The sequence below is a fragment of the Python bivittatus genome, unplaced genomic scaffold (genome assembly GCF_059951505.1).
Source record: "Python bivittatus isolate LINGU-HERP-01145 unplaced genomic scaffold, Pbiv_v1 ctg000610_np1212, whole genome shotgun sequence".
Lineage (NCBI taxonomy): Eukaryota > Metazoa > Chordata > Lepidosauria > Squamata > Pythonidae > Python > Python bivittatus.
In genome coordinates, this window is record NW_028277088.1 from 45,284,320 (window position 1) to 45,309,877 (window position 25,558).

The 25,558-nt window shown below is 36.3% G+C and overlaps 1 protein-coding gene across 5 annotated transcripts in view; it reads right to left on the bottom strand.

Annotated features, from left to right (window-relative positions):
* Window positions 1–8,681: 8,681 nt before the first annotated feature.
* MYRIP (myosin VIIA and Rab interacting protein) overlaps window positions 8,682–25,558 on the bottom strand; it is a 131,922-nt gene continuing 115,045 nt past the window's right edge. For all 5 annotated transcript variants that reach the window (XM_088150930.1, XM_088150931.1, XM_088150932.1 and 2 more), the window contains 7 exons: window positions 23,634–23,873; window positions 14,785–14,979; window positions 12,887–13,048; window positions 12,483–12,584; window positions 11,936–11,996; window positions 10,187–10,308; window positions 8,682–8,829 (listed from right to left, as the gene is read on the bottom strand). In XM_088150930.1, coding sequence (XP_088007056.1) covers window positions 8,797–8,829; window positions 10,187–10,308; window positions 11,936–11,996; window positions 12,483–12,584; window positions 12,887–13,048; window positions 14,785–14,979; window positions 23,634–23,873 — 915 coding nt within the window. In that variant the 3' untranslated portion in view covers window positions 8,682–8,796. The remainder of the gene's footprint in view (window positions 8,830–10,186; window positions 10,309–11,935; window positions 11,997–12,482; window positions 12,585–12,886; window positions 13,049–14,784; window positions 14,980–23,633; window positions 23,874–25,558) is intronic.

Here is a 25,558-nt window from a genome sequence, read left to right on the forward strand (position 1 = left end):
TAGAACATGCACTTTACTACTGAGATTATCATTTAGAACACTGTTTAGAATTTTGGACTGCATATATTATTCTACATATTGAATGTCTCCTTCCCATTGCTACATGAACTGATTTAAATACTAAAGGTAGTATTTATGTATATATAGGGCTAGTTCTTTGTTTAGTACATCAGAGATGCATGCTTTTGGGCTTATTTTTACTTATTTTTACTTTCTTGGCATCAGTATGGAATGGCCAAACATCAACTTAATTTGTATTATTTTTTGCTTAATGCTTTTAGAGTTGATTCATCATGTGGACTCCTCCACCTGGGTTTCATCCATATCCTCGACCCAAGTCTTCAAAGCTGATCACAGTCTATATTTTAATGTTAATTCTATCAGTCAGCTTTACTTCATGTCAAAGAAGGTCCTTTAAACATCAGGTTGACAGCAGAAGTGAGTAGCAACTTCCTGGCTTTTCTATGGAAAGTTTTGATTTGCTGCAGACTCTACCCTTGACTTTTCTTCTCTACACTATAGCATCAAGTGTTGTGAAGAAAGGGCATTTTAGTCATGTGGAATTTAAGAGGTTTCAAGCTGAACTTAACTCCAAGGAGCTTCAAGGACATATCCATGCTGTTTTCTTGGCATCAGTATGGAAGTAGTGGCCATTGCCTTCTTCCAGGATGTTTTTTTTTCCCCTTCCCAATCCAGCCTAAAATCCTGATAATTAAAGTATTATATAGGCCTAACCCTGTTTAACTTCTCAGCCCAGACAAGGCTGGACAAGCTTGAAATGCCATCAAGCTGCCGAGACCCTGTTAGACAAGAACATTTCTATAATATGCTGATAAGTGTCAGATTTGATCTGGAAATATTAGGTTAACTCCGCTTTCCTAAATGTGATATCCTTTAACTATGCTAATTGCAACTCTCATCATTTTTCAGTCAGTGGGGCCACTGACTGGGCTATCCCAGCCAGAGAATGATAAAATTATTGCCCAACACATGAAGGGAGATGAGGTGGGGATAATTAATTTTGTCCCTCAATATAATGCTTCAACATATCCAGTTCAGGACTGTGACCCTTCTAAAATAGGAGACTTCTAGTGCTTTTCAAACTTGTTGGGCAGGGATGAACAGCCTAATTCAGCCTGTGTTTTCTATTTGTGTCCTACCTGGGGACAGCAATGGTTGTGCCATCACCAGAATATGCAGGGCTGAACTTTTGGAAACCATTTTTTTGGTATGGATTTATGGAGGGGGGAGTAATGGGGTAAAATGGGGACCTGAATCCTATTTTGCCCCCAATAGTAAAAATTGGTGCTTTTTAGGGAGATTTTAACCCCTAAATGGCTTAGGCCTACCTACCTGAGTGTATAACGTTCCTGTTTGTTGTGAACCAGGTTTTATTCTCTTTTAATGGTTTATTGAGGGTATTACCCTGGAAGGAGTCTGCCTGGATACTACTGGAACTGGAGCCTTCTTGGTGTCAGCACCAGTTTTATGGATCTCCGTTTCCTCTGAGGTTTGGACAGGGGCTCTTTCCTTGGCATAGTTAAGAGCCAACAACTTATTTTTATACTAAAACCTTTCACTACTAAGAATCTGTGATTTTATTATTACTTGCTAGGATTTTTTTAAAATTATGAATTCTATTGCTATGTTTTCACATTGTTTATTAATGTTTCAGGATATTTTATTATGTTTTATGTTTTATTGAACATTATTTTTGTTGTTGCCTGGATTTACATTGTAAACCACCGAGGCTGACTTCACCAGGAGTGAGTACAGTGGTACCTTGGGATACGAATACCTCTACTAACGAACTTTTTGGGTTACGACCAGCTCCGGCCACAAAAATTTATCTCAATGTGCAAACTCCGCCTTGGGGTACGGCCATTTTTCCGCCCTGACACGTGGTCTGCGGCCATTTTTCCGCCCGACACGTGGTCCACGGCCACTTTTCCGCCCCTGACACGTGGTCCGCGGCCGTTTTCGCGCCGCGCCGCGCCGTGCCCGGCCGTTTTCACGCCGTGCCCGGCCATTTTCGTGCCGCACCGCGCCGCGCCCGGCCGTTGCCGTGCTGCGCCCAGCCGTTTTCGCACCGCACCGCGCTGCACCCAGCCGTTTTCCCACCCCTGACGCATGGTCCGCGGATGCCAGAACGGATTAATGGTAATTACATTGAACCTTATGGGAAAATTTGCTTCGGGGTGCAACCAAATTTGGAGGGCAGAACGGATTAACCGGATTTACATTGAACCCTATGGGGAAATTTCCTTCGGGTTACGACCAACTCGGGATACGCCCAGAGTCACGGAATGGATTAAGTTCGTATCCCGAGGTACCACTGTACATGAGAAGTAAATACCTAAAGAAGTGTATGAAGCTGGTTGGTCACCATCCTCTCGAACATCTTATCTGAAAAGGGAATAAATGTGTGATAGAGTAGTAGTTCTCAAATAACTGTAAGTCTAGGGATGTCCTCTGTAGCACATCTGCTGCCTCTTGAAAGGCAGGTGTTGGGGTATACTTCCAGAAATGGTCAGGCATTTACTACACTCTGAATCAACTCTGTTAATATCATTCTACTTAGTCTTCATAGCAAAGATGGGGAAGGGTTTAACTGAGATATGGTGGGCCTGGATGATACAAGCATCTTGTCCATACCCTCAGATGTCAGAAACTGATCTAAAAAAAGATGATTAGACAAGCGCTTTGGACATCCTCAAATACTGTTTTAATTATGGTATAATGTTCTACACAAGTGCAATTTTCTCCTTGAAATATTTAACTAATTTTTCATAAAAAGGGTTTAAGAACTCTCACTACCATATTATAGGTACAGGATCATGCTTTTATACATGCCGGTTGTATTTGCTTTTAGACTTGTGCTACTGGTGTTCTAGCCATCTTATGGCTGATTTCATCCCCTGAAGAAGCTCTGACAATCAGATAGAATTCAGGCTCCATATCACCAGAGGGTCTTTAGCAGTGATCATGTTGTTAACTGTTTCCATCTCTCCATATGATTATAGGTCATGGTCCTTGATTTTGGAAAAGTCCTTTTGCTGGAATAACTTCCTTAGTATCTCTTTTTAAATAATATATAAAATCTGCACATTATCTAATCTTTACTGGGACTGTGTGAACCCAAGACTATTCAATGTGGTTATACTGCGCAAGTAAAAAATTAATTCAGGTGGAAACCTGGGAGTGTTGCAGAGGATCCATGCTTCCTGCAGAATGCCAGACTGCAGACCCTAAAATATTACTCTATAGCAATTGCTTGTGTTGCTCATGCAGTTGTGGTTGTTTTGATTCTATGTCTTCACAATAAATTACTCTGTTAGCTGATTTACAGTTGGTATTTATCTGACTCTTAAGTGAGTTGAAGCGCATGTGGTACCAACTCTAAGTACTGGCTGAACCAATATCAGACTTTCATGTTGCACTAAAGTGACATCGTCAATATGAGTTTAGAACAATATGGACATTTTTGAAAATATTAAGGTTCATATGAATATAACGATACCTTGTCATATGCCACCCAGAGTTGCTTGGAAAAAGTGAGATGGGCAGCTAATAAATTGTGTAAATAAAAAATAAATAATAATAAATGGTTTTACACTTTCCAACCTTTGGATCAATACCGAATAGGAGATAGGAGTAGCTCTTAGCTATAGTTAAGAAGCACTGTAGTCTTATAAGTTTATTGTTATGAGTTTCTATATAGCTGGATTTCTAAATATGTCAGTAATGTCAAGATAATTCCATATTACTAAAGACTAATCAGGTTCTGAAGCATATCAGTTAATTGAACAATTATTTTGCAAGCAAATAATTAACCCAATAAACCTCAGTTAATTTCGGAGTTAGAAAAATTTCTTTCCCAATATTCTTAAATGAAAATACACTGTTCTGTAGACCAAACTATAGTATCCAATGCCCCTGATAAGCACATATGATGGTCACTCCAAATGGACTAGGGAAGGGAGCTAATTTAATTGGGATACTGATCTTTTCTGGACAATTAACAATAATTACAGATGGGGCTTTCATTATGAACTATGTGGTAATCAGTTTTAAGACCTAATAACATTGTTTCTGAAGCCTTTTATCCTATGCAGTATTAGCAAGAAGACTGAAAGTGTATATTTTCCTTTGTTCCATTTTATATATTGAATGTTCTCTTAAAAACAAAAGTTGTCACCACTGAATGCAACACCGTTTTCACAGTGACTGTTAACTGCTTGAAGCATTAGCATAATCATCTTCATTAACTGTTTTGAATTCCAGATCCTGAGATCAATCCTTTTTGGTATGTGGGTCGTGGAGTTCGACCAATTGGTCGATTTGGGAAGAGGCAACTCAAGTTTGGTCAAAAGAGGTTGAGACCTGTGTGTTGCAGCTCAGATCTGATACTTACTGCTCTACAGGAACAAGAAGCAACACAGCATGATGGATGGTGACTTTGAGTCTTCTTAGTGGAAAAAAAATACAGTTGCTTTTCTCTATTGAAACACCATCTCCTTTCTTCTGGTTCTGTAGTTGCAAGCTATTTCATATGCAAATGATAAGCGTTTAAGTCCAAAAGTTTGCAGTTGAAGCTAAAACAGTATTCTATTTCTAAATTGTATGTGGCTAATTGGGGTGGGAGGAGAGAGAGAAAAGGCATTTTTGCTTCTTGAAGATGTGGGTCCCATTTCAAAGAATCTTGTGAACCATATTTGTCTGTGCATTAGCAATGGCAGATGCATACTGTCAAAAGATGGGTTGCGTACTGTACTAACTTGTGAAGGAAAAGGAGCATGGATTCAGTCCCTGCTATTTAATCTCCTACTGCCTCAAGCTGGTGATTGACTATGATTGCCATGTGATATGGACTGTGAATCCAGCATATGTAGGAATGAGCACATAACTAGATATTAGATTAATAAGATTTAACTTCAGAGAACCCATTTGTTTGAATAAGACCACAGTTATAACTCATGTTGAACTGGGAAAATCTCCAGTGATTATAGCTCAGCTAGAAAATGATTGAAAAAAGTTATAGCCAATATATGCTACACTTTATTTTGTAATACTTCAGTGTGTCATTAAAAATGGAAATAACATAAATAAACCTAATGTAATAGCCACTGATGTGATGTTATTCTTGATTAGTTTTAGGCTTGTTACCAGTATTGACGTATAAAGCAGGATAACCTCTCAGGCAACAGAGCTTAGTACAGCAGACTGTTTTATTCAATCTGTGTACAAACCTTAGGGAAATGAAGCCTATGCAATAGTTTCATTAGATTATTTCTCATGCTTAAGTAGTGGGAAGGGAATGCCATTTTTACACTGTTTTCTGGAAAGCTTAAATTTACAGTTCCTGGATTTAATAATGGAATCACTGGGAATGAACAACATGACATGCTTGAAAAGTATATTGTGCATATTGTGTAATTTTTCCCAACATGGCAATTGAGGAGTAGTAGTGCAGGAGCAGCTTCATGGTTCTGGCAAAGTAGGAATAGAGTTCCTCTTATATACAAGAACCCAAGTGCCAAATACCACTGGCAGGAAAATTCATACCAGATGGCCTAGGTTACAAGGCCATCCTTCCAAACTCTGATGTAAGAACCAGAAGCCTTGTTAGCTCAATATGAGAGTAAAGAGCCTGGCAAATCAGCTAATCTTCTTGAGCATGCAGATACGTTCTGTGACTGGGGTGTTCTACCTTCTGAGGGACAAGCTGGTCACATTGGGGAAGTTCCTGAGAAAAACCATGGATTACCAATAATCAGTCTGGGAGCTTCAGTTTGCTTGAACACCTTAACTTACATGCAGCATCTTTCACACTCTTCAAACAGGTTGCTGAGTTTCTTATTTGTAATGTCTTCATTGTGTGTTGCATTTAACAGTGCTGGAAAAAATACATGGTAAAATCAAGTTTTCAGTGCATCAATCTGCAGCCTAGATCTGATTGATATGATTTTGTGCCTTTGTTGGTGAAAACTACCAGGGTTATAGAAGGGACAATGTTGGGTAAAAATGCTCTGGTGTATATCTGAAAATGTTCCTATGATAATATGGTCATCGAACAGATGAAGGAATATGTACATAGAGCAGATACACAGGATACTGGACTTAAATCCTCATATGAGTCTTTAGTAAATTATTCATATTTCTAAACACTGAGCATTGAATCAGAAAATATGTGAATATCATGGTCTCCAAAACCTGTTTTTCATAAATCATTTGTTTTACTCTTTTATCATTTCTGTTGACAATAAATCCTGACAAGAATGCAGATAACAACAACAAGGCAAGCATTAACTTTAACTCAGACTGAATCATATTGTCTTCATTTGTTCTGACATTAAAATATTTTTCTGTATAAAAAAAATAATCTAAATATAAATATTAACACTAAGGATTGAAATCAGTTGATGACAAAATAATTATTTTGTGCTATAACATATACATTTTATGATTTCTTTATAAGAGTAAATTAAATCTTTGCACATTTGGCACAAGTCAAGTTTTATAAAAACTGAAATGGTATACAGTGGGGAAAGGATTTCTTTCTTTTTTTTTGCAGTGCCCAAACAGGAAACATTTTTCTCAAAGAAGACTGAATAGTTTAAAATTTAAACACAGTAGTTACTTTTCATGCCTCTTATGGAAAACATTCTATTCCATACTCAGTTTTGTTTTATATCACATCAACAGAAAAAAGCCAATATGTTATCTATTAAAATTAGTCATGTTGGATTCAATATTACATACACAGTATTAGCTAATAGTGTAATTGAACAAATATGTAAACCACCTGTCATTTCATTTCATTAACACAGATCTGTAGAAACGGGGAATGAATCTTGCACAAATACTGAAAAAATGTGAATTGAAAGTGAATAATTTACAATTGTGTATAAGCCTAATTTTGCTGAGAAGCATTTACTAGATTATACACTATATGGACATCTCTATATTGTAGACAAAATCCTGCCATCAGATTAGTTGTCCCATAAAAGACAAATAAGAGTTACATGCATGTATATGACAACATTTTGTCTGCAAAACAAAGAAAAAACTCAATAACCAAATGTCAATAGAAATTTTAGACAAGCGCCAAGGAATGCACAATAAAATTAATGAAACTATCATTGGTGCAGTTCTATAGTTGTGTAGTAATGTTCTAGGCTTATAATAGTCAGAAGTAGCTCCCATTAAAATGAGCGGGGCTAATTTCTAGAAATTGTATTTAGTACTGCAGTCCTAATCTCTTTTTAAAGACCTTTCAAGGGTGGTGAAAGTTTGGGTTTTTCCTAGCTAATTCATGCTTACTGGGTGAAATGAACATTTTAAAGTGTTACTTGGTATGCTAGTTATATAAGTACTAATGAAAACAGGGCACAAGGGTGCAATCATGTACACATCATGACTGATTCTTGCCAAAAGTTAGAATCTCTTAACTTCCAGCTAAAACCCTAGAGAATGAACATGAAGTAATATGTTGAAGCCATAAATGGAAGCTATTTATTTGTATGCATTCAGGCAAAATGTGAACTTAAATTATTATTTGTTGTTTTGAAACTTTCAATATGCTCAGTACTGTTGTCTAGATTTTTGCTCATGCAACTGATAAGTTATAAATGATTTTGGATTGTGGCCAGTTTCAGTAGTACCAGCTAGTCAGGGGAATTAACGAAGTATCTCACTTGTCTATGTTTTGGGGACTGAAGAAACTTAACCCAATCCATTTCTTGAAATTATTTCTGGGGAGGCTGAGCTTCCAAATCTCTCTTTCATAAGCTTAGGTATAAACAAAAGAGCCAAGATTATATATCCACTAAAGGGCACTATCACAATCTGGACTTTAAACACGTGATTATACACTTTTAGAAACATTAATGTTTATAGAATGATCACCTATACTTTATAACTGAAGTATTTTCTATCACTGGAGTTGGAGATAATGCATATTAATTTGAAACCTGCCTTTTGGAATAGATTTTTAAATGCTAGACTTTGACTTCTAACAATGGTAAGACTAGAACTTAACTGGGAATACAGCTGGGTCTGCAACTGGCCTTACTATTTCTTGAGGATGGACGAGATTTCAGATCAATCTAGATGAAAGTCTATTTAATCAGCAAATGTAGTCTCCTACTTATATGATCTTACAACATTCGTATGATGCCTAGCAGAATATGTTATAGTGGAATGCAGGTAGAATTACAAATGGAAAATGCTTTCCTTCCTACACTAGAACTATTCAACCTCCTTCCTGGCCATCCTGCTCCACAGTTTATTTCAGGATTACCAGTTATTTCTGGAATTCTTATTGCTCTGATAGTCATACATGACTATGACCATATGAACAGTAAGATCCCAGAAAATATGTATCACAGAATAGATTATTTAAGTTTTCTTTGACCTTCAAATGAGACAATGACTGACATTAATCGAAGAACTGAGAATACAAAAAAACCAGACTGTAACTAAAGATAACATACTTTAGTACAATTGACAGTGTGAATAAAAGTGCATCTTAAAACATGAAGCCTTGAAACTTAGTGTCCTTCCTGGAGTCTCATTAGAACTTTAAGGCAGAGTTTCGACCAGTAGACCACAATACTGAAGACTTGAACATCTTTCTCAGTGAGGTATCCAAACAAAGCCCTATTACTGAGGCATTGTGGGTTCTTGAGAATCCTTTAATTTTTTTTAAACTGGATGTATATAATGGCTGTTATATAAAGGCACTCTAGTGTGCAGCCTTAGGCAGTGTGTCATTGGCAGTAGAATTTTGTAATTCTAGTACATTACAGAAGACCCTATAGTTGGTTCCTAAAATAGAAAAGATATGAAGAAATGTTTAAATAAAATAATGTAAATGTTGAAAATCTTTTAAAAGACAGTTGCAGATAAGATTGGCTATCCTTCTGGGAATTCTCTTTGTTTTTCTATTATTCATAAGGTATCATGCCCTTCTGGAGGATTCTTCTCCAATGAGGATTTAGAACGTCTCAGGTTTGGAGATTCTGGGAGAAAATCTCTGAAGACAAATAGGAAACACCCTAACAGAACACCTTAACTGGCCAGCCCAGGAGTTGTCCTAGAAGGATTCTATTCCACCTACAGTGGTCTATTTTCCTTTTGACTCAGAAGGAGTTGTAGGGTCACTCCGAGCCCCACACGACACTACCACTAGAAGGTCCAGGCATAGGCAGCTATCTAGCAAATGAAATGCTAAGAACATATAATAATAGAACTACTTGAGAGTAAGGCTCTCTTTTTGAATAAGAGATTTGAAAACACTACTCATTTGCAGCTCAATCTTGGGCAGAGTTTCTGGGAGCCCAGCATTTACATATCCTCAGTAAATGTAAGGTGGCTGCTTGGACAATGTCTGTTTTAGTCTGATGGTTTAGGAACGATTTATATTGGAGTTATTGTCTAATTAAAATCTGAGTCCCATTGCTGGGACTACCTGACTGGATTCTGCTCACTGCCAAACTATATTACTGTTTTTAAGTTTGGTATCATTCATAACACTGCTCCTTGGATTGCTTTGGTTTCATCTGGTATATTCTGTGCTTTGACTTTGATCCATAGAGTAGTTCAGTCTATGCAAAGAATGGGGTTTGATCAGTTCTAAACAGGACTATGATTAAAGTTAAAAACAAAAACATACTGAAATCCACAAAGACGAAATAGTTATTCATCAACTACATCTTTTTCTCCCTAGAAGTGAACCAAAATGTCACTTAGATCTACAATTTACTGATTTCATGATGCCCTACTATTTGAATGTGTCCCAAAATGTCTTATATAAAACAATGTTTTTTTAATGAATTTTGCAGTTTAATTCAGCATGCTTCATTGATAGATGAATTTTAAAATTCAAAATTGGCACCAAAGTATCTGGTTTGAATAATATGACATTCAAGAACCGTATTTTCTCTGACTACTTTTATTGCTTAGTTATTCAATTTCTGCATTGAATGCAGTTGTGAGCTTTTCTAGAACATCATAACAGAATGGGATCTGTCATTATTCTAGTAATAAAGTAGGGGATGACAGATGATTATGGGACTTGAGATGATTGAATATTATATAAAAGATATTTGGTACATTCCTTCTCACTTATCTCTTTCCTCCTAAGATCTGGGAATGAGATGCCAAACTTTTATTTAATTCTTACCATCAAATCCTTGGCAGTGATCTTTTTTTCTTTTTTTGTTCTTTGTGTCAGAGATCCTTGGAGTATGAAATTCTTGTTAAATGTTCTAACAGGGGTAACTGGAGATGCATCCATGTTTTCATCTGAAAAACATTTGCCGGCTTCCTTCACAATTATATTTTGCATTCAAACATATTGATGGTGGAGGCAAAATGTGTAACTACTAGAAATGCCAATAAAATTATAGGCATCTTAGAGTATAAAAAATTAAAATGGTTGATAAATTGGATTTTTTTCCTAGTTTTTCTGAAGCCCTCCAAAGCATTAGTGAGAAACAACTTACATAGGACTCCCACTCTCTGTTTTCTCTTTACAGTAAAACTTCTCATAGAATTGATTTGATCAAAGGAATAGACATCTACAAATTTGCAAATTTCCTTTGTTGTTTTCCAACCCTATGCAAGCCGTACATATATTATTTTGTATTTTGGAAGATTTCCAGACAACAGCTAAGTCTATATACTAATCTGTCTAAGTTGGAGTTGCTATAAAACACTAACATATGCCTTTGAGAAGTCTTAAAATCAATATATTCTGGGAAGAAGTCATTACATGTATTAATTTAACTTTGAGACAGGTTTTAATATTTTGAAGTGTCCATATTATTTTAAACTAAATATTTACTCCCTGGAAATCAATAGTTGGCAATGGAAGTTGATTCTCCATGCCTTTTTTATTGGTAAGAGATTAGTCCTTCAACACTAGAAAGATACAGGTATGGGCCAGTTACTTAATTGCCTGATGCTACTTTCAGCTTACAAATAAGCTGGTTACAGATGTAGTGTATGTATGGACAAGTATAATAAAAGCTTGTTATCCATTATTGAAATTTCTAGGTAAAAAATTATGTATGTATGTGTATATGCACACACACATGAGAGAGATGGTCTTATAATTTTTCTTTTTTCTTTCTCTTTTTATGTTACGTTAATAAAGGCAAAACCCACAAAGAATATGCCACTTAATATACAGAAATAGTAATGGTCATCCTCACATTTCACCTTAAGATACTCCTGTATAAAAGACACTGAATCTTCTCAAAATTAATTACAAAAATATTGAATTATTTAAAATTAAACTTTTCATTCTTGGGTAAAACATCTGTTAAAATTGTTGTTCTGAAATTATTTTTGTTCAGATGTTTCTCATAATGCATTTATAGATAGACAGTTGCACAAATAGAAGCCTCTACTATAAATAGATTTGGGGGGCAGGGGGATTAGTAATAAAAAGTAGCTTTTAAAAAAAGTTTTTCTAATCATGCAATAGTTCTATCTAAAATGGAAAGATAAATGTGTATATGTTTTTAACATAGGACAAATGTTTTAGATATCTTTTTGAACCATATTACACACCTATTCCATGTATGTCCTTTAGTAAGTACTTTTCTCCCTTGCTTCAAACCTAAAAAGTATTTTCCTTCCTCTGATGCTGTTATGCTAAAATATTGGTATCGTTGCCCCTTCTCTTTACCAGTGAACATCCATTAATAATTTTCTCTCTCCAACTGGAAAACGATATAAGCAATTTATTTTTAAGAAGGAAATGTCTTGTCTGATCAGTTTAATGAATGTATAGAAGGGCAAAGTTTATCATGGTTGAAGAAATTTTAAATGCCTGTATCAGGTAGGTGGATTAATAAAAAAAACAGTACTTACAGTTCAGTTTGACAATATCTACTAAAAATAAGCTTTTTGTTGTTGTTGTTACCTTTCATTGGTGGAGCTGGAAGTTTTCGTCTCTGCTGTCTGGATGTGTCTATTGTATATTTCTATAGGAAGAAAAATGCCTTTATTAATGATTATAGTTTATCCAGAACATTTATCCCAAAATATTTAGTTAGTGCATTTAGTTAAAATGCAATAATAAGGTAAGAGCTGTTGCTAAGACCAAAGAGCCTTCAAATTAACTGCTATGGTAATTTTAATATATTTTGGTTTTAATATATGCATCTTAAAGCTGCATTTATATTGTTCATTTTGCTCAGCTTTCTATTATTTTATTGCCAAACTGCTTTATTTTGTTTTTCTTCTGTGTATTATTCTGTGCATCCCCAGGAAAAAGAGTGGTGGACTGTAGAGTAAATAAGCAGAGCAACTAGTAGCCCGAAGTAGAAACATACTTTCCATTCTACATTGATGTACAGTTTAATGGGGACTCACGTACATTCAATTGCACCAGGATTGCCAGGCACATGGGAGCCTGCTTTAGCACACAAGTCTTCCTTACTAGATTGGTGGCTGATGCTTTTCCTCACCTGGTTTGTCTGGTGATCATGTCTTCTTGTCAAGTGAACACATGGAGCCACATTCAAGCCCGCTACTGAAAGGGCTGAAATTCTGCTCTCAATATCTGAAATCTTGAAAAACAACAACATACATTTATAAAAGAGAAACCGGTTAAGTGAAGAAAAAGTGCAGGTTATTGATCCGTACATCTTTAACTGCAGTCACATCTACTGTATTTGAACCAAATTGTTTAAACTCCAGCTTCTTTTTCTTTCTGGACTCCTATTATTCCTCAGTAACATTTACCTACATAAAGCATATATTCTTCTTCTACATATACATGTAAACAATGCTTTATATCTTGAGTTTAAGTATCAAGGATATGCAAATTATCATGAAGGCCATGCAGTAAGTGGCTTGTTGTCCATCTTACCTGAAGCTCTGCATGATGAACTTGTGCTGCAGCTGTTGCCACTTGGTCCTCTAGATCAGCCAGCTCAGCTTCTGCAGTAATGCTGTTAATTTTCCGAGCTGCATCCTCAAGCTCATTTAGCTGACTCTCCAAGCCATACACACTGCCAGCTGCCAGGTAGACCTAAATAGACCATGTACCACTATCTAGTTAAGTAGGCCTTTAGATTTGTGAAGTCTTATAAAGCATTACAGTTTTAGGTTCCAACTCAAAAAATGCATTTATGTGTTACTTCATTACATTTAATGAGGTGCTGTATACAAGAGGGCCATCCTAACAAAGTCTCCACCTATATGTTGACAGTTTTAAATACTGGAACACAAGAGCAACATATTATGAAGAAAGGGGACAAAGCAAAGTAAATGGCTTCTAGAAAGATAACAGAGAGAAAGCAGAGGTCTAATGGGAAATGATTCCAAAGGAAAACAGCATAAAGGAAGAGGATTAATGGATAAAAGCTATAGAGGAACCAAGAAACTAATAAACCTGATATATAATTCCTGAGGGACTTTCAATTTGCAAACATGGAAACAAAAAGAAGAAAAATTGCCTGCCTTATCTTTAAAGCTGATGTAGGATGTAAAGTGGGGAGGGGGATAGATTAGCATCATTGTGATAGGATACTGTACGGTTCCCTTGTCCTTTTTTTTTTGAGCAAATATTTTAGAAGAGACAAAGATTAAAGAGAATCATGATGTGGCCAAAGCTATTAGATAATTCTTTTAAAAGCAGGTTATATTCTTTGTCAAGACACTCTTTCATAAATCCCCTTTCCCACAAGATATAAGCCACTACTCTTCATCATCATCCCAACTTACTCCAACATCATTCTAGTTGAGGATAAACACAGATAAAAAATTCAAGACACCACAAGAAAACAAAGCATGATCTTGAGCTAAGTATCACTTATTAGAACTTTGGAACAGAAGAGAGAAAGGAAAAACATATTTGACAGAAAACCACTATGTTGCTAAAGATATAAATAAGGTTTGAGAGAGAACAACAGTGAAAAAGAGACCATGTTTGCATAGAAGAAAGTAGAAAAATACCACAAGCAATGCAACATAAGAAAACTTGAGAATAGAGTATTTGGCTATTGGAAGAAATATACCGAAACTGGATGTGAAGACAAATACGTAAGAGAAATGTTTGTGTTTTTCCAATGCCTAGTTAGGACCAAAGGCAGGCATTGCTGTCATGTGGTAGCGGTGGAGCACCTCTTTATTTTTGTCCTCATACGAACATAAATTTGTGATATGGAAGAGATTCAGATAGGTTGAAATCATGATTTGCCTTTTGTATTCTAATTTCATTATTCAAAATTTGTTTTAATCTATGTAATTAGATTTGTGAATCAAAGTGAATAATGGAAATCTTGAAAGCATCTTTAAAATGAAAAGTTAATCTTGCTCAAAGACCACCGAAATGAGGTTTTCTAACAAAATGCTAAATTGCCCCTTCAAACGATTTCATTTTAAATTAACAACCAACATGCTAGAATAGATTTTGGAATATTAATGAAGATTGGTGAACATTCATAGATACTGATGTCACACAGCATTTAGTCATCTATGGTCTGTTTGCAATTTTCATTGCAAATCTGTTTTTTTTAATTAATTAGATTCCTGGATGAGTTCTTTCTGCTTGCAGAAAGTGCTTTAACATTTTATCTAATTATTGGCTTTGACTTTGCTACTAGTGATCAGATTTGAGCTTCCCAGCTCCATTTTAAAGTAATTTTCATTGATATTCCAAATGAAATGCTCCCATTTTTCATAAATTTTATCACTCTAATATTTTCAACATGTTCAAAGACATGAATAGTTATGTACATACAGTTACTTATCTGCCACTCTTACATTTTCTTCCAGCGTTGTGAGCTGCCCATCAAGTTGGATAGGATCTGTCCCTAATGGAAATTCCCGATTCCCACTTTCACAAGCTTCTGCTGGGAAATCACATGGTCTTGCAGATTCTGCAATGAGTTCCTCTGTTGCATTGATTACTTTTAGGACTTCAGTAGATATGTTGCAGAGAGAGGCTGCAGAGCATTTCTGTTTTAAAGATAAAGAATTCATACTAGAAAGAAAATGCTAGTTTAGTAAAACTACATTGTTTTCTACTGGATGTGTGGATGGATGGATGGATGGATGGATGGATGGATGGATGGAGAGAAAGAAAGAAAGAAAGAAAGAAAGAAAGAAAGAAAGAAAGAAAGAGAGAAAGAAAGAAAGAGAGAGAGAGAGAGAGAAAGAAAGAAAGAAAGAAAGAAAGAAAGAAAGAAAGAAAGAAAGAAAGAAAGAAAGAAAGAAAGAAAGAAAGAAAGAAAGAAAGAAAGAAAGAAAGAAAAGACAGAGAGGCAGGGAGAATAAGCATAGAGGAAGCCATTATCTTTACAGGCCATCTTGCCTACCATTATAGTCTTTTGGGATCTCATTTTATATATATCATCTTCTACAGAATGATCCTATCAAACACCCTGGGCCTGAGAGGAAGGGTTCTATAAGAGATAATTGATGTAGTCATAAAAATGTTAAATTAGAAGTCCTTTGACCAAGTCTACTCTCCACCATGGAAGCTTATTTGATTTGGGACAGAATCACTCAGTCTCAGCCTAACTTCCCTCACAGGGTTGTTGCGGGAGAGAAAAGGGGAATGAGAGCTATGAGTTCTTGAGAAAAGGTGGGGGAATACATACATACATATACATATATACATACAGGTTAACATTTTATATAAAGGGAGACTATGGTCTTTTTTAAGTATTACTAAACAGTTGTTGACATAAAGGAAATAATTAGAAAAGAAACAGCATGATTTAACAATATCTGTACGAGAAAACTGATAACCGCTGAATTCAGAGAAATATACAGTATTTGACAATCAAATTAATACATTTTTTGGGTCCTGCATGCTTAAAATATTTGATTTATTCTTTTTTCAAATACATTTGCCATAAATATGGACCATAGTAGGGCCTTCTGACAATGATAGTGCACACTAAAAACAAAACAATCCAAATATTTAAAATAATAATGCAAATTGTAAAATGCTCTTCAACATCATTAGTTTCCCATTACCTGCTTTCCAGGAAACTGTACTCTGGAATCCCTTAAATCTCTCATTACATAGAAGTGAGGTACACATGCATAGCAATATGCTGTCTGCCTAAAATGGATTGTTTCATCCTAGACAAAGAGATTTAGGAAGAATGATGCATAAAAATTACAGTCTTTCAGAGAGCCAGTTTGATCTAATGGTTAAGACACCAGGCTAGAAACCAGGAGACTGTGACTTCTAGTCTTGCCTTAGGCATGAAAGCTGGCTGGGCAACCTTGGGCCAGTCACTCTCTCTCAGCCCAACTCACTTCGCAGGGTTGTTGTTGTGAAGAAAATAGGAGGAGGAAAGAGTATTAGGTATGTTCTCCACCTTGAGTTATTTATAAAAATAATAAAGGCGGTATAAAAAATCTAAAAAAAAAAATGGCACAAACTGTGGGGATAGAAGATAGGGATATAGCTGGCTGTAAAACCCAAAAACAATTAAAATAAAACAAAATTAATGCAGTTTTGAACATTAAAAAAGTAATGTTTTTCACTGTGAACCCCCCCCCAACCCCAAATGCAGCACCTAGATATTTGGCTGGGTTCATGAATATTGGTCCATGGAGGAGGATGTCATATATTTTCAAATAACGTTCATCTTAGAAAAAGTATACTCTATTTAGATTCAGAGTAATTTACAATACTAAGTGGCAGCACTTGGGTGAACTTATCTGGGCTCAAAAGCACAGTTAAAATAATAATCCTGATTAGGACTACTAGAGCTAAAGGCTAGACTGGAACACCACACAAATCTCTGGGAAGGTGGCAATAGCGAATCACCTCCATACTGCTGGTATCAAAACTGCATGGATGCAACAGTGATGCCACAAGGAGTTAAGCTCGACTTAAAGGAGACTTAATTTTATTGGATGACAATAAGGTCTCAAGCAAATATATTATATGTGCCTAAATTCCTGTTAATAAGCATATTGTCACAAGGGCATCCATGGGTGGGTAGGGGGGTCATTTCAAAAAGTCAAGAAGCTGGCCACAGCTGCATGGTCAAAGCTACCATCCTGGCTTTTTTGACCCCCACCTGCAGAGGTCTTTGCACTATTATGTTTTTAATAAGCATATTGTCTTATTTTTAAAGTTGCTTTAAAAGTAGCCCTCTGTTATATGGCTTAATGGAAGAAAATGGGTTACTGTGGTTAAGGAGAATAAAAGTAGAAGTAGCAGGTTAGACATAATAAGAACTATCACATTTTAGGCAAGCATTACAGTGATAATTAAACTAAGTAGACAACTTTTCTCTTTAAAGGTTGGGAGACACAGTGCTCGAATCACAATATATTTCTGTACCTCTCATGATTTTTCCATGTTTTGCATTTACTTTTATGAATGCCATTTAGTATGAAAAAGATCAATAATATTAAAGGAAAAAATCAATTCTGCTGTATAGGAGGCTGGGGAGGGGGGTTGCCTTCACATTTACTGAGTTAATTAAAAGCCCCCCAAAGCTGCTTCAAAGTATTCCCATATTGACAATTTTGTCAGTCTTTAAAGAAATATGCCAAGACCTGCATTTTCACTTTTTAAGGTGAGCTGGCTCTTGAAGACCATATTTTAAGACTTAGATCTTTATGGCTTACTACAGTAAGAGATGAAAAATAGATCCGAAATTTGTAGAGCTCATACATATACAACCAGATATTATTACTTATGAGAAATGGCAGTTGGTTTGACATTGTTTATTGTGTGGGTAAACACTTTCAGAGAAGCTGTTCCGGGTAACAAGTTACTAGCACTGACAGCCCACAAATGCTTTTCATCATCAGCTTACTACAGAGGGTCAGTCTCCACCCAACAGTATTGTATTTGTATATTTGGGTGTAGAAATGTTTGTCATCTAGAGTATATCCTCTTAGAAGTGTTCATCTAGGTTGCAGAGAGAATTAGAAGTACTATATCATTATGGGTTGGGGGCTTTGATCAAGATACCCTGCAAATATTAACTCTGAGTTTTCTGTGAGAGCTTTCTATGACATGAGGCAATATCTTGTATAAATTGACAAAAGGCAGCAGATAATCAATAACATTCTGGGTTATGGTTGCTCAGTGGGAGCTAGGATGATCTAAGAAACATAGTGCTAGGTGGAAATGACTAATCAAGAGGAAGAAGAAAAAGTGAAATTTGTATGTATAGCAGGAAGTTAGTCTATCCTGGACTTGGATCTGTAAAAGAGACAGAATTACTATACTTTCTGCAGAAGTAGTACAACATTATTGATTTCACTAGAAATATTAGTTCCAGAAACTTTTGGAGTGTTATTACTTATACGAAATTTCATTTTATGCTAACTAAATTCCAAGTACAAGATGGAATCTCCTACCTTTCTCACTTTCAATTCTGAAGTGAGATGTACATGCATAACAATGTGCTGTCTGCAGAAACGGATCATTTGGCCTAATTAAAGAGATTCTGGAAGAATGATTTAAAAAAAAAAAAGTTACAGGATCCCTTCAGCAGCAGTAGCACAAAGTGTGGGAATGGAAGATAGGGATAGGAGATGGCTAGAAAGCCAAACTGTTGTAACATTCACGCAGTTACAGCGGGCCTCTCACGAGCGAGGGGAAAGAAGACACCAAACTGATTCTCCTTTGAGGGGGATGAGAGCGCCCAGACCGGAGTCTGGAAACCTCTTTTATTGAGTACATCAGAGGGCTGGGTTAAGCATATATACGTCACACTACCTAATACAAGCTCATGACTATATATGGTAATACATGAAGCGCAAGGGATCATGTGCTTTGATTGAGCACGTGACAAGCTGCGGGGGCTTGCCTCCTGAAATTTGAGGCTTTTCCCCAGGTTGTTGCTGGTACTTTTCCATGCTAGCTTCCTTGTTAGCGTACAACTGATTTTACTAGTCTGCACTAACAGAAATGCCTAGCATGTGATGGGGTGTTATAATGCAACAAACTGTGGTCTGCATGCAGCCTCCCAGTAACCACTTTGTGGTTTCCCAGCAATTTCACATTACATTGTTGAAATTTGGCAGCAACACAGCTGAATATTGGCTTTGGAACACTGGGCCATATTTTGGTTGTTTGAAGTTTGAAGGACTTATGGGTGGGGAAGAGAGCAGCTTGTCTTTCAAAGGCCTCTTGTTCCCACACTTACTATAATTTCTCAATGAATAAGAAAGAAAAGGGCCCACCCTTCTGATATAATACTGCAGAAGGGTGTTCTCCAGGTTTCCAAAAGGTTAGGAGGCTGTGTTGAAGCCCCCAGCTCCTCAAACATTGCAAGGTTTTAATGAAATAATTTGACAGGCAAGGTAGTAAAGGGGTATGAGAACCAAAAAACCCAATTTCTCCAAATATAAAACATTTTTATGAATTTATCATCACATTGAGTTTCTGAACTGCTGTATTAAAACACAACTTTAGTTCCTGCTTTCCTATTCTATTGTTTCAGTCACCAGGAGAAGTGAAATAAGGATGTTCTGAAATTATGTATGAATCAGGAGAAAGCCGATATATTATTTCTTAGGGTAGAATTAGCTTTATATACAATTGTGAAATGTATTGGGCACAATATGAACTGATGAATATTCATAAGCATGCTCAGAGAAAGGTCAGTTTAGTAAGTGAATGCCTGGTACATATAACATTTTTCATTCACTGCCATTTATCCTGTCTAATATATATATATATTTTACCGCAGAAGGAAAGCTCATCCTTAATTCACCTACAGGTGATTATAAAAGACAACTGTCACATTTATTTAACTACCAGAGTAATGACTGACATTTAAGCCCCATTCAGGAATTTGCCTGAAAACATGGTGAGCAAAATGTGGGAAGAGATTTGACCATTCAGTCTGCCCCAACCTCTCTCCAGCCTTCATACATTCAGAGAGGAAGTCTGAAGGGGATCTGTACTTCTATTTAATTGAACACAAGAACATCTGTGTTCTCTGCAACCCAATACTGTAGGGTCCTGGGTCATACTGACAGCCATATTTACTTCCCTTTAGACCTCCTGTCTAGACAGAAAGGTGTTGGCCGAACAGTATGTACAGCCCTATTTTATCCCCACTTTGAATGTTATATATAAAAGAATATCTTTATTATTTTATTATGTTTATGTTTATAATATAGTAATAAACTGTAATCTTCAAGGTGCCACAAAACTCTGTTGTTTTGTGTATGAAACACCACCCTAGATTTGGCCCAAGGTTCTCCAATTCCTGCCCTCCATCACTGCTTCACAATTCTTAGGTCACATCCTGTTACTGGTCCAGAACCACAGACTAATATGAATTGTGTAGCACATTTCATGTCTGGATTCCTTTAATCCCAAAATGCTTTCTTTCTATTCATCAGGGAATAGAACTGTTCTGATTCCCTTCCACCTAAAAGGCTGATTTGGAATGTTTTAGTGCTGAAATTCTGTAGAATAGTTCCACTGAAACTAAGTGGTTTCCATGAAGCAGTGGAGGGCAATCTGCAGATTTAGTATACACTGGGACAATACCTTTTCTGAAGCAATGTATTAGGCAAAAAGATGCAGTTTATGGGAAAAAAATAGCATGTTTGCTGAAATTGAACAGCATGATTTGTCACTGAAATCAGAGCTGAGTGAGCTGACTTCTATGAATATTTCCACAATTCCACAAAATACCTTGTCAGCAATATCTTGTTAGGGGAATGATTTGACAGAAGAAAATACCCTGGAAGGATGCTACTGAGCCTCCATTATGATCTAGTCACATCACAATTGTGATATGCATTTCAACTGAAATACTATAATATGAACGATTATCATCTATATTTAAATATGCATTTCAACACATATCTACAGCATAGAAACAGCAACAACAATAACAATAATCCAAATTAAAATGACAAACAATTGATTCTATTTACCCTATGATATATCATTACTTATTCAACCCATTATTTTCAATAAAATAATTAAACTTTTGCTTATGGTTGTCTCATTTAAATAAATTTTAGTCGAATTTTAATTTGACTAGCCCATTATTTTTAAAGTTTGGAATGTGGCTTACTGACAGTAGAATCTTTGAACCTGACTTCAACTATGATTAGTGTCTTATGCCATCTCTGAGGAAATGTCAAATCAGCATTAGACATTCACAAGGTAGACATTCTGTATCTTTAATTGACCATATCCTTAAATCACCATGCAAACATTACAAGCTCCTTTTTTAAGGCACTTTGTCATGCTCATTGTGGTGTGGCTACTTATCTATCAATATTTGTTGCATTCATCTAAGGATTAGTGTTAGAGTTGCACAGTTTACTTCATTTGCTCACACAATGCCATCCATAGTCATTCTCTGAATCCACACTGTTTTGGTCTTATAGAAAAAGTATAACATCTCATAAACTAATAGAAAATACAATTGCTGAATGTAAATCTTTTTGTAGACAAAATAGCACCATCCATACAAAACACAGTGATAGTCAGCAGATGTGGAGGAACTTCAAAATCTGCAGAGTTTTTTTTAAAAATAAGAATAAATATTTATCTTAGCCCTCAACTGTATGTCCAGACGGCATGAAATCCTGACAAATGAATAGTAATGACATAAACTATGGAAAAGAAATGAACTAATGTGTGTCCTGGGAAAGGGGAAAGTTTGTTGACATGAATTCTACACAGGAACACTCCACCGTGCAACTTCTTGTCACAGGTTCTGTTTTTTCATACTGTTCGCAATATAAATGTGGATTTGGCAGGAATTATGTTCTCTTCCACATATAAATTATTCTTTTTTTTCCTTATCTACACCAATAACATTACCTTATCTTTAATGTTTAATTACCTTATCTTTTCTCAATGGTGGCATTTTTTAGAAGATTCTGAAGCAAAAGACTAGTTTCCATTAGGTTTGAGAACAAAAATTACAATGTATTACTAAGGGGCCATCTTATATGCTTCCTTGGCATGTCAAGTTCTAAAATTCTCTTCATAAATACACTGAAATGCTTTAAAAAATTAAACAAATGCAAGATCAATTAGTATTCTTACAAGTACAGATTATATAGGGTAGACAAGGAGTGTGCAACCTGTTTTGGGCCAAGGGATTCACTTTGATTTTGAATGATGTGGTTGAAGCCATATTCCAAAAAGTAATGAATGGGGCCAGTGTAAAACTATATATGTGACTCACTTAAAAAAAGTTTATAGATTATTAAAAAAGTAATTTGTTTAAAAGTTAGATAATGTGAGTTTGGAAATTACTGTATTTTTCCGATTATAAGACGATACTTTTTTCTAAAATCCTTACGCTAAAAATTGAAGGGCGTCTTATGCAAGGAAGTAAGCTGAGGAGAGAACCATGCGGTTGCAAAACTGCCCATACTTTGACTCTGCAAACAGGCTTCCTCCTATTGCTAGCCTCCAATCACGAGTGAAATAGCTTGTCTCTGCAAACAGACTTCCTCCAATCACGAGCCTTATGTAACTGACGTCAGCTGATACTGAACAAACCAATTGGAGGAAGTCTGTTTGCAGAGACAAGCTATCGGCAGTTTCACTCGTGATTGAATGTAATCAGTTATGCAAAAGAGCATGGAAATAGAGCTGCAGAGAGACAGTTTGGACCTCCTCCCACCAAGTGTATCAGGTCAATGTTACCTAATTACTAAATAAAAATGTGTTCTGCACTATCTTTAAAATATTGATTTCTTAATTTTGGGTTGGAAAAGTGGGGGTTGTCTTGTACATGGGGCGTCTTAATGATGGAAAAATATGGTATTCTCCAAAACTGTTAGATCTGTATTTAAAAATAAACAACTCAATTTTTTATTGCTAATATAATTGACAAAAAATCAGATCCCATTAACCAAGCTAAAAGACATACAGAAGTCATTTATAGAACATTATCTATTATTGATATATGCAATAATTCTGAGGATATTTGGTAAACTCACAACTTTAAAGTCTAAACTCACCAAATTACTAAATAAATGTAAAGATCAGGAAGTATGTACTGTTATAGCAAACTTTCTAAATGTAAGTACAATATGGTACAATATGGATGATTTGGGACTTGAATTTGAAAGTTAAAAAATGAACTAATGCTACATCTATGATAATTGTATAAAATATATTCCCAAATCAAATCAGGTGGCAGTACATTACCTGATTTCCAAAAAGTAAAAAGAAAAAAGCAAGGTTAGATCTTGCTAGTACTTGGGCAAGAGATCACCAGGAAACCCTGGTGGTACGCTAGAGTAGGAAGTTGAAAAAATGCCTCCAAAATCACATGAATGTGATCAGGAATTAAGAATTATTTTCAGAAAACTGCCAGCCCCCCCCCAGAATAGCATAGACTAGAAATCACCAACAATGTTCTAGAACATTCTAGATCCAAAATGGAGCCTTTTGCACATCCCTATTATACTAGGAAATGTACCCAAAATGCCTAATTTTCATACAAACTTGGAAAAAGATACTCAGGATTACCTAGAGATAAGAAAAATAAGAAACCAAAAATTGGTTAGACTTACCCATTACTACTATGAGCTTTCAAGCTTAGACATAAGCATTACTTTGGAGAATTGTAATTTGGGAACTGGCTCTTAGATGTTATTTGCTAACTATACAGTCAAGAATTATTACCCACCTTCTTTAACTCTTCCTGGATGCACTTGCTATTGCTTTCTGAAGCTAAGCCTGATTTCTGGTTCTCATTTGCTGTTCTTGACTCTGATATCTCCTCCTCTGAAGAAGTTTCTCTACTATTTTCCATTTTTGTGGATAGTTCAGATAACCTTGCCTTCCTCTTTTCTTCCATAGGGTGCGTCTTAGTCTGCTGATTTTGGTCATCACAGCTGATGTCAGTTTTTGAGAAATCATCAAATACCTTAAGTAATTAAAAACAAAAAGTAAAGGGTTAAATCAATATATCTCAAAAAGAAAACAGTCAGAGAAAGAGGGGGGGAAAGTGGCACATAAAAGAGCTATTTATATAACAAGAGAGCAATACAGGTAACATTCTGATAATTGCAGCATAATAAATTTATAAGGAAAAAAATGGCTTTCAATTTTAAACAGCATGCATTCAATTTTCTAAACAATAAATATTCTCAGTCCCATGTTTGGTTTTTCAACTTAGCCTTTAAGCTCTTTATGATATCTTTCATATCCAATTCACCAGGACAGAATATGAACATTTTGTTGCTAGATACTGTAGAAGAAGAATTTTTATTATGATCATTGACCAGAATTGCAAACATAAACACATTAAAAATAAAAATAAAAACAAAACAAGATAAAATATTACAATTGTTGGTGGGTTCATCAGTGGACAATCAAAGTCTACTTAATTTTACAGGCAGTATAACAAAATTTAGCTACATTCAAGGAGACTGAATCATACTGATCTGATAACAACTGAACATAAAAAAAGATCAGAATTTCCTGGTGTTTTTCCAGGTAAAGAGTTATAAGGAGGGTCCTTAAATCCTTATAGAGGGTAGAGTATATTTCAGGCATACTGAAAGCATTGAAATAATATATAACCATCAAAGTTCAGAATGGGAAACAATAGTCCTTTACTGCCCTTAATGGCTAAGGCACCTTAGCAAATGTACACCAACATATATTGGGATTAACTAACACCCTGGCCCAATACTTGGGGAAAAAGCCAGGTCTTCATAGCTTTCTGGAAGGGCAGCAGGTTTAGGGCTCTCTGAATCTCAGAGAGGAGGGTGTTCCACAGGGCAGGTTCTGTGACAGAGATGGCACATCTCCCAGGTTCCACCAGTTGACTTTCTTTAATAGAGAGTACCTGGAGTGTGTCTGCCTTGTCAGTTCTGGTTGGATGAACAGAAACCTGCAGGGAGAGGCAGTCCAACAAGTAATCTGACCTGTGCCATGCAGAGCTTTAAAGGTGATAACCAGCATCTTGAATCACACCTGGAACCATATGGGGAGCCTGCAGAGTTTGTGCAACAGTGGTATAACATGGGTGAAACTTGGTGCACCCAGAACTGCAAGCGCTCCTGCATACTGGACCAGCTGAAACTTCTGAGTGTTTTTCAAGGGCAGCCCATCTGGAACACACTGAGTAGTCCAAATGGAAGTGACCAACACATGAGTGACTATGGGCAGAGCTTCCCAGTCCAGTAATACGTGCAATTGGCATACAAGATAGATTTGTATAAAGGCCATGGCTGCCAACTGGTCTTTGAGCAGGAGCTGTGAGCCCAGGTGGATTCCCAAGTTGTGCATCAACTTTGCCCTGGGGAATGCTACCTCATCAAGGGTTAAAGATTGGGCTCTGGATCCAAGGACCCCCCAAACCCAAAGCCACTCCATCTTCCTAGGGCTGTTCTTCCCTATCCAGACCCTCACAGCCTCCAGGTATTGGGTAAGCACCCTGAAAGCATCACTTGTCTGCCCAGGGGTGGAGCTGCATAAAGTACTATCAGCATCCTGATGCTCTTTCATCCCTTGCCAATGAATGACCTCTCCTGGTGGTTTCATGTAGATGTTGGAGTGAGGAGAGAACTGAAGCACCCCACATAAAAGGGGCCTAGGACCAGA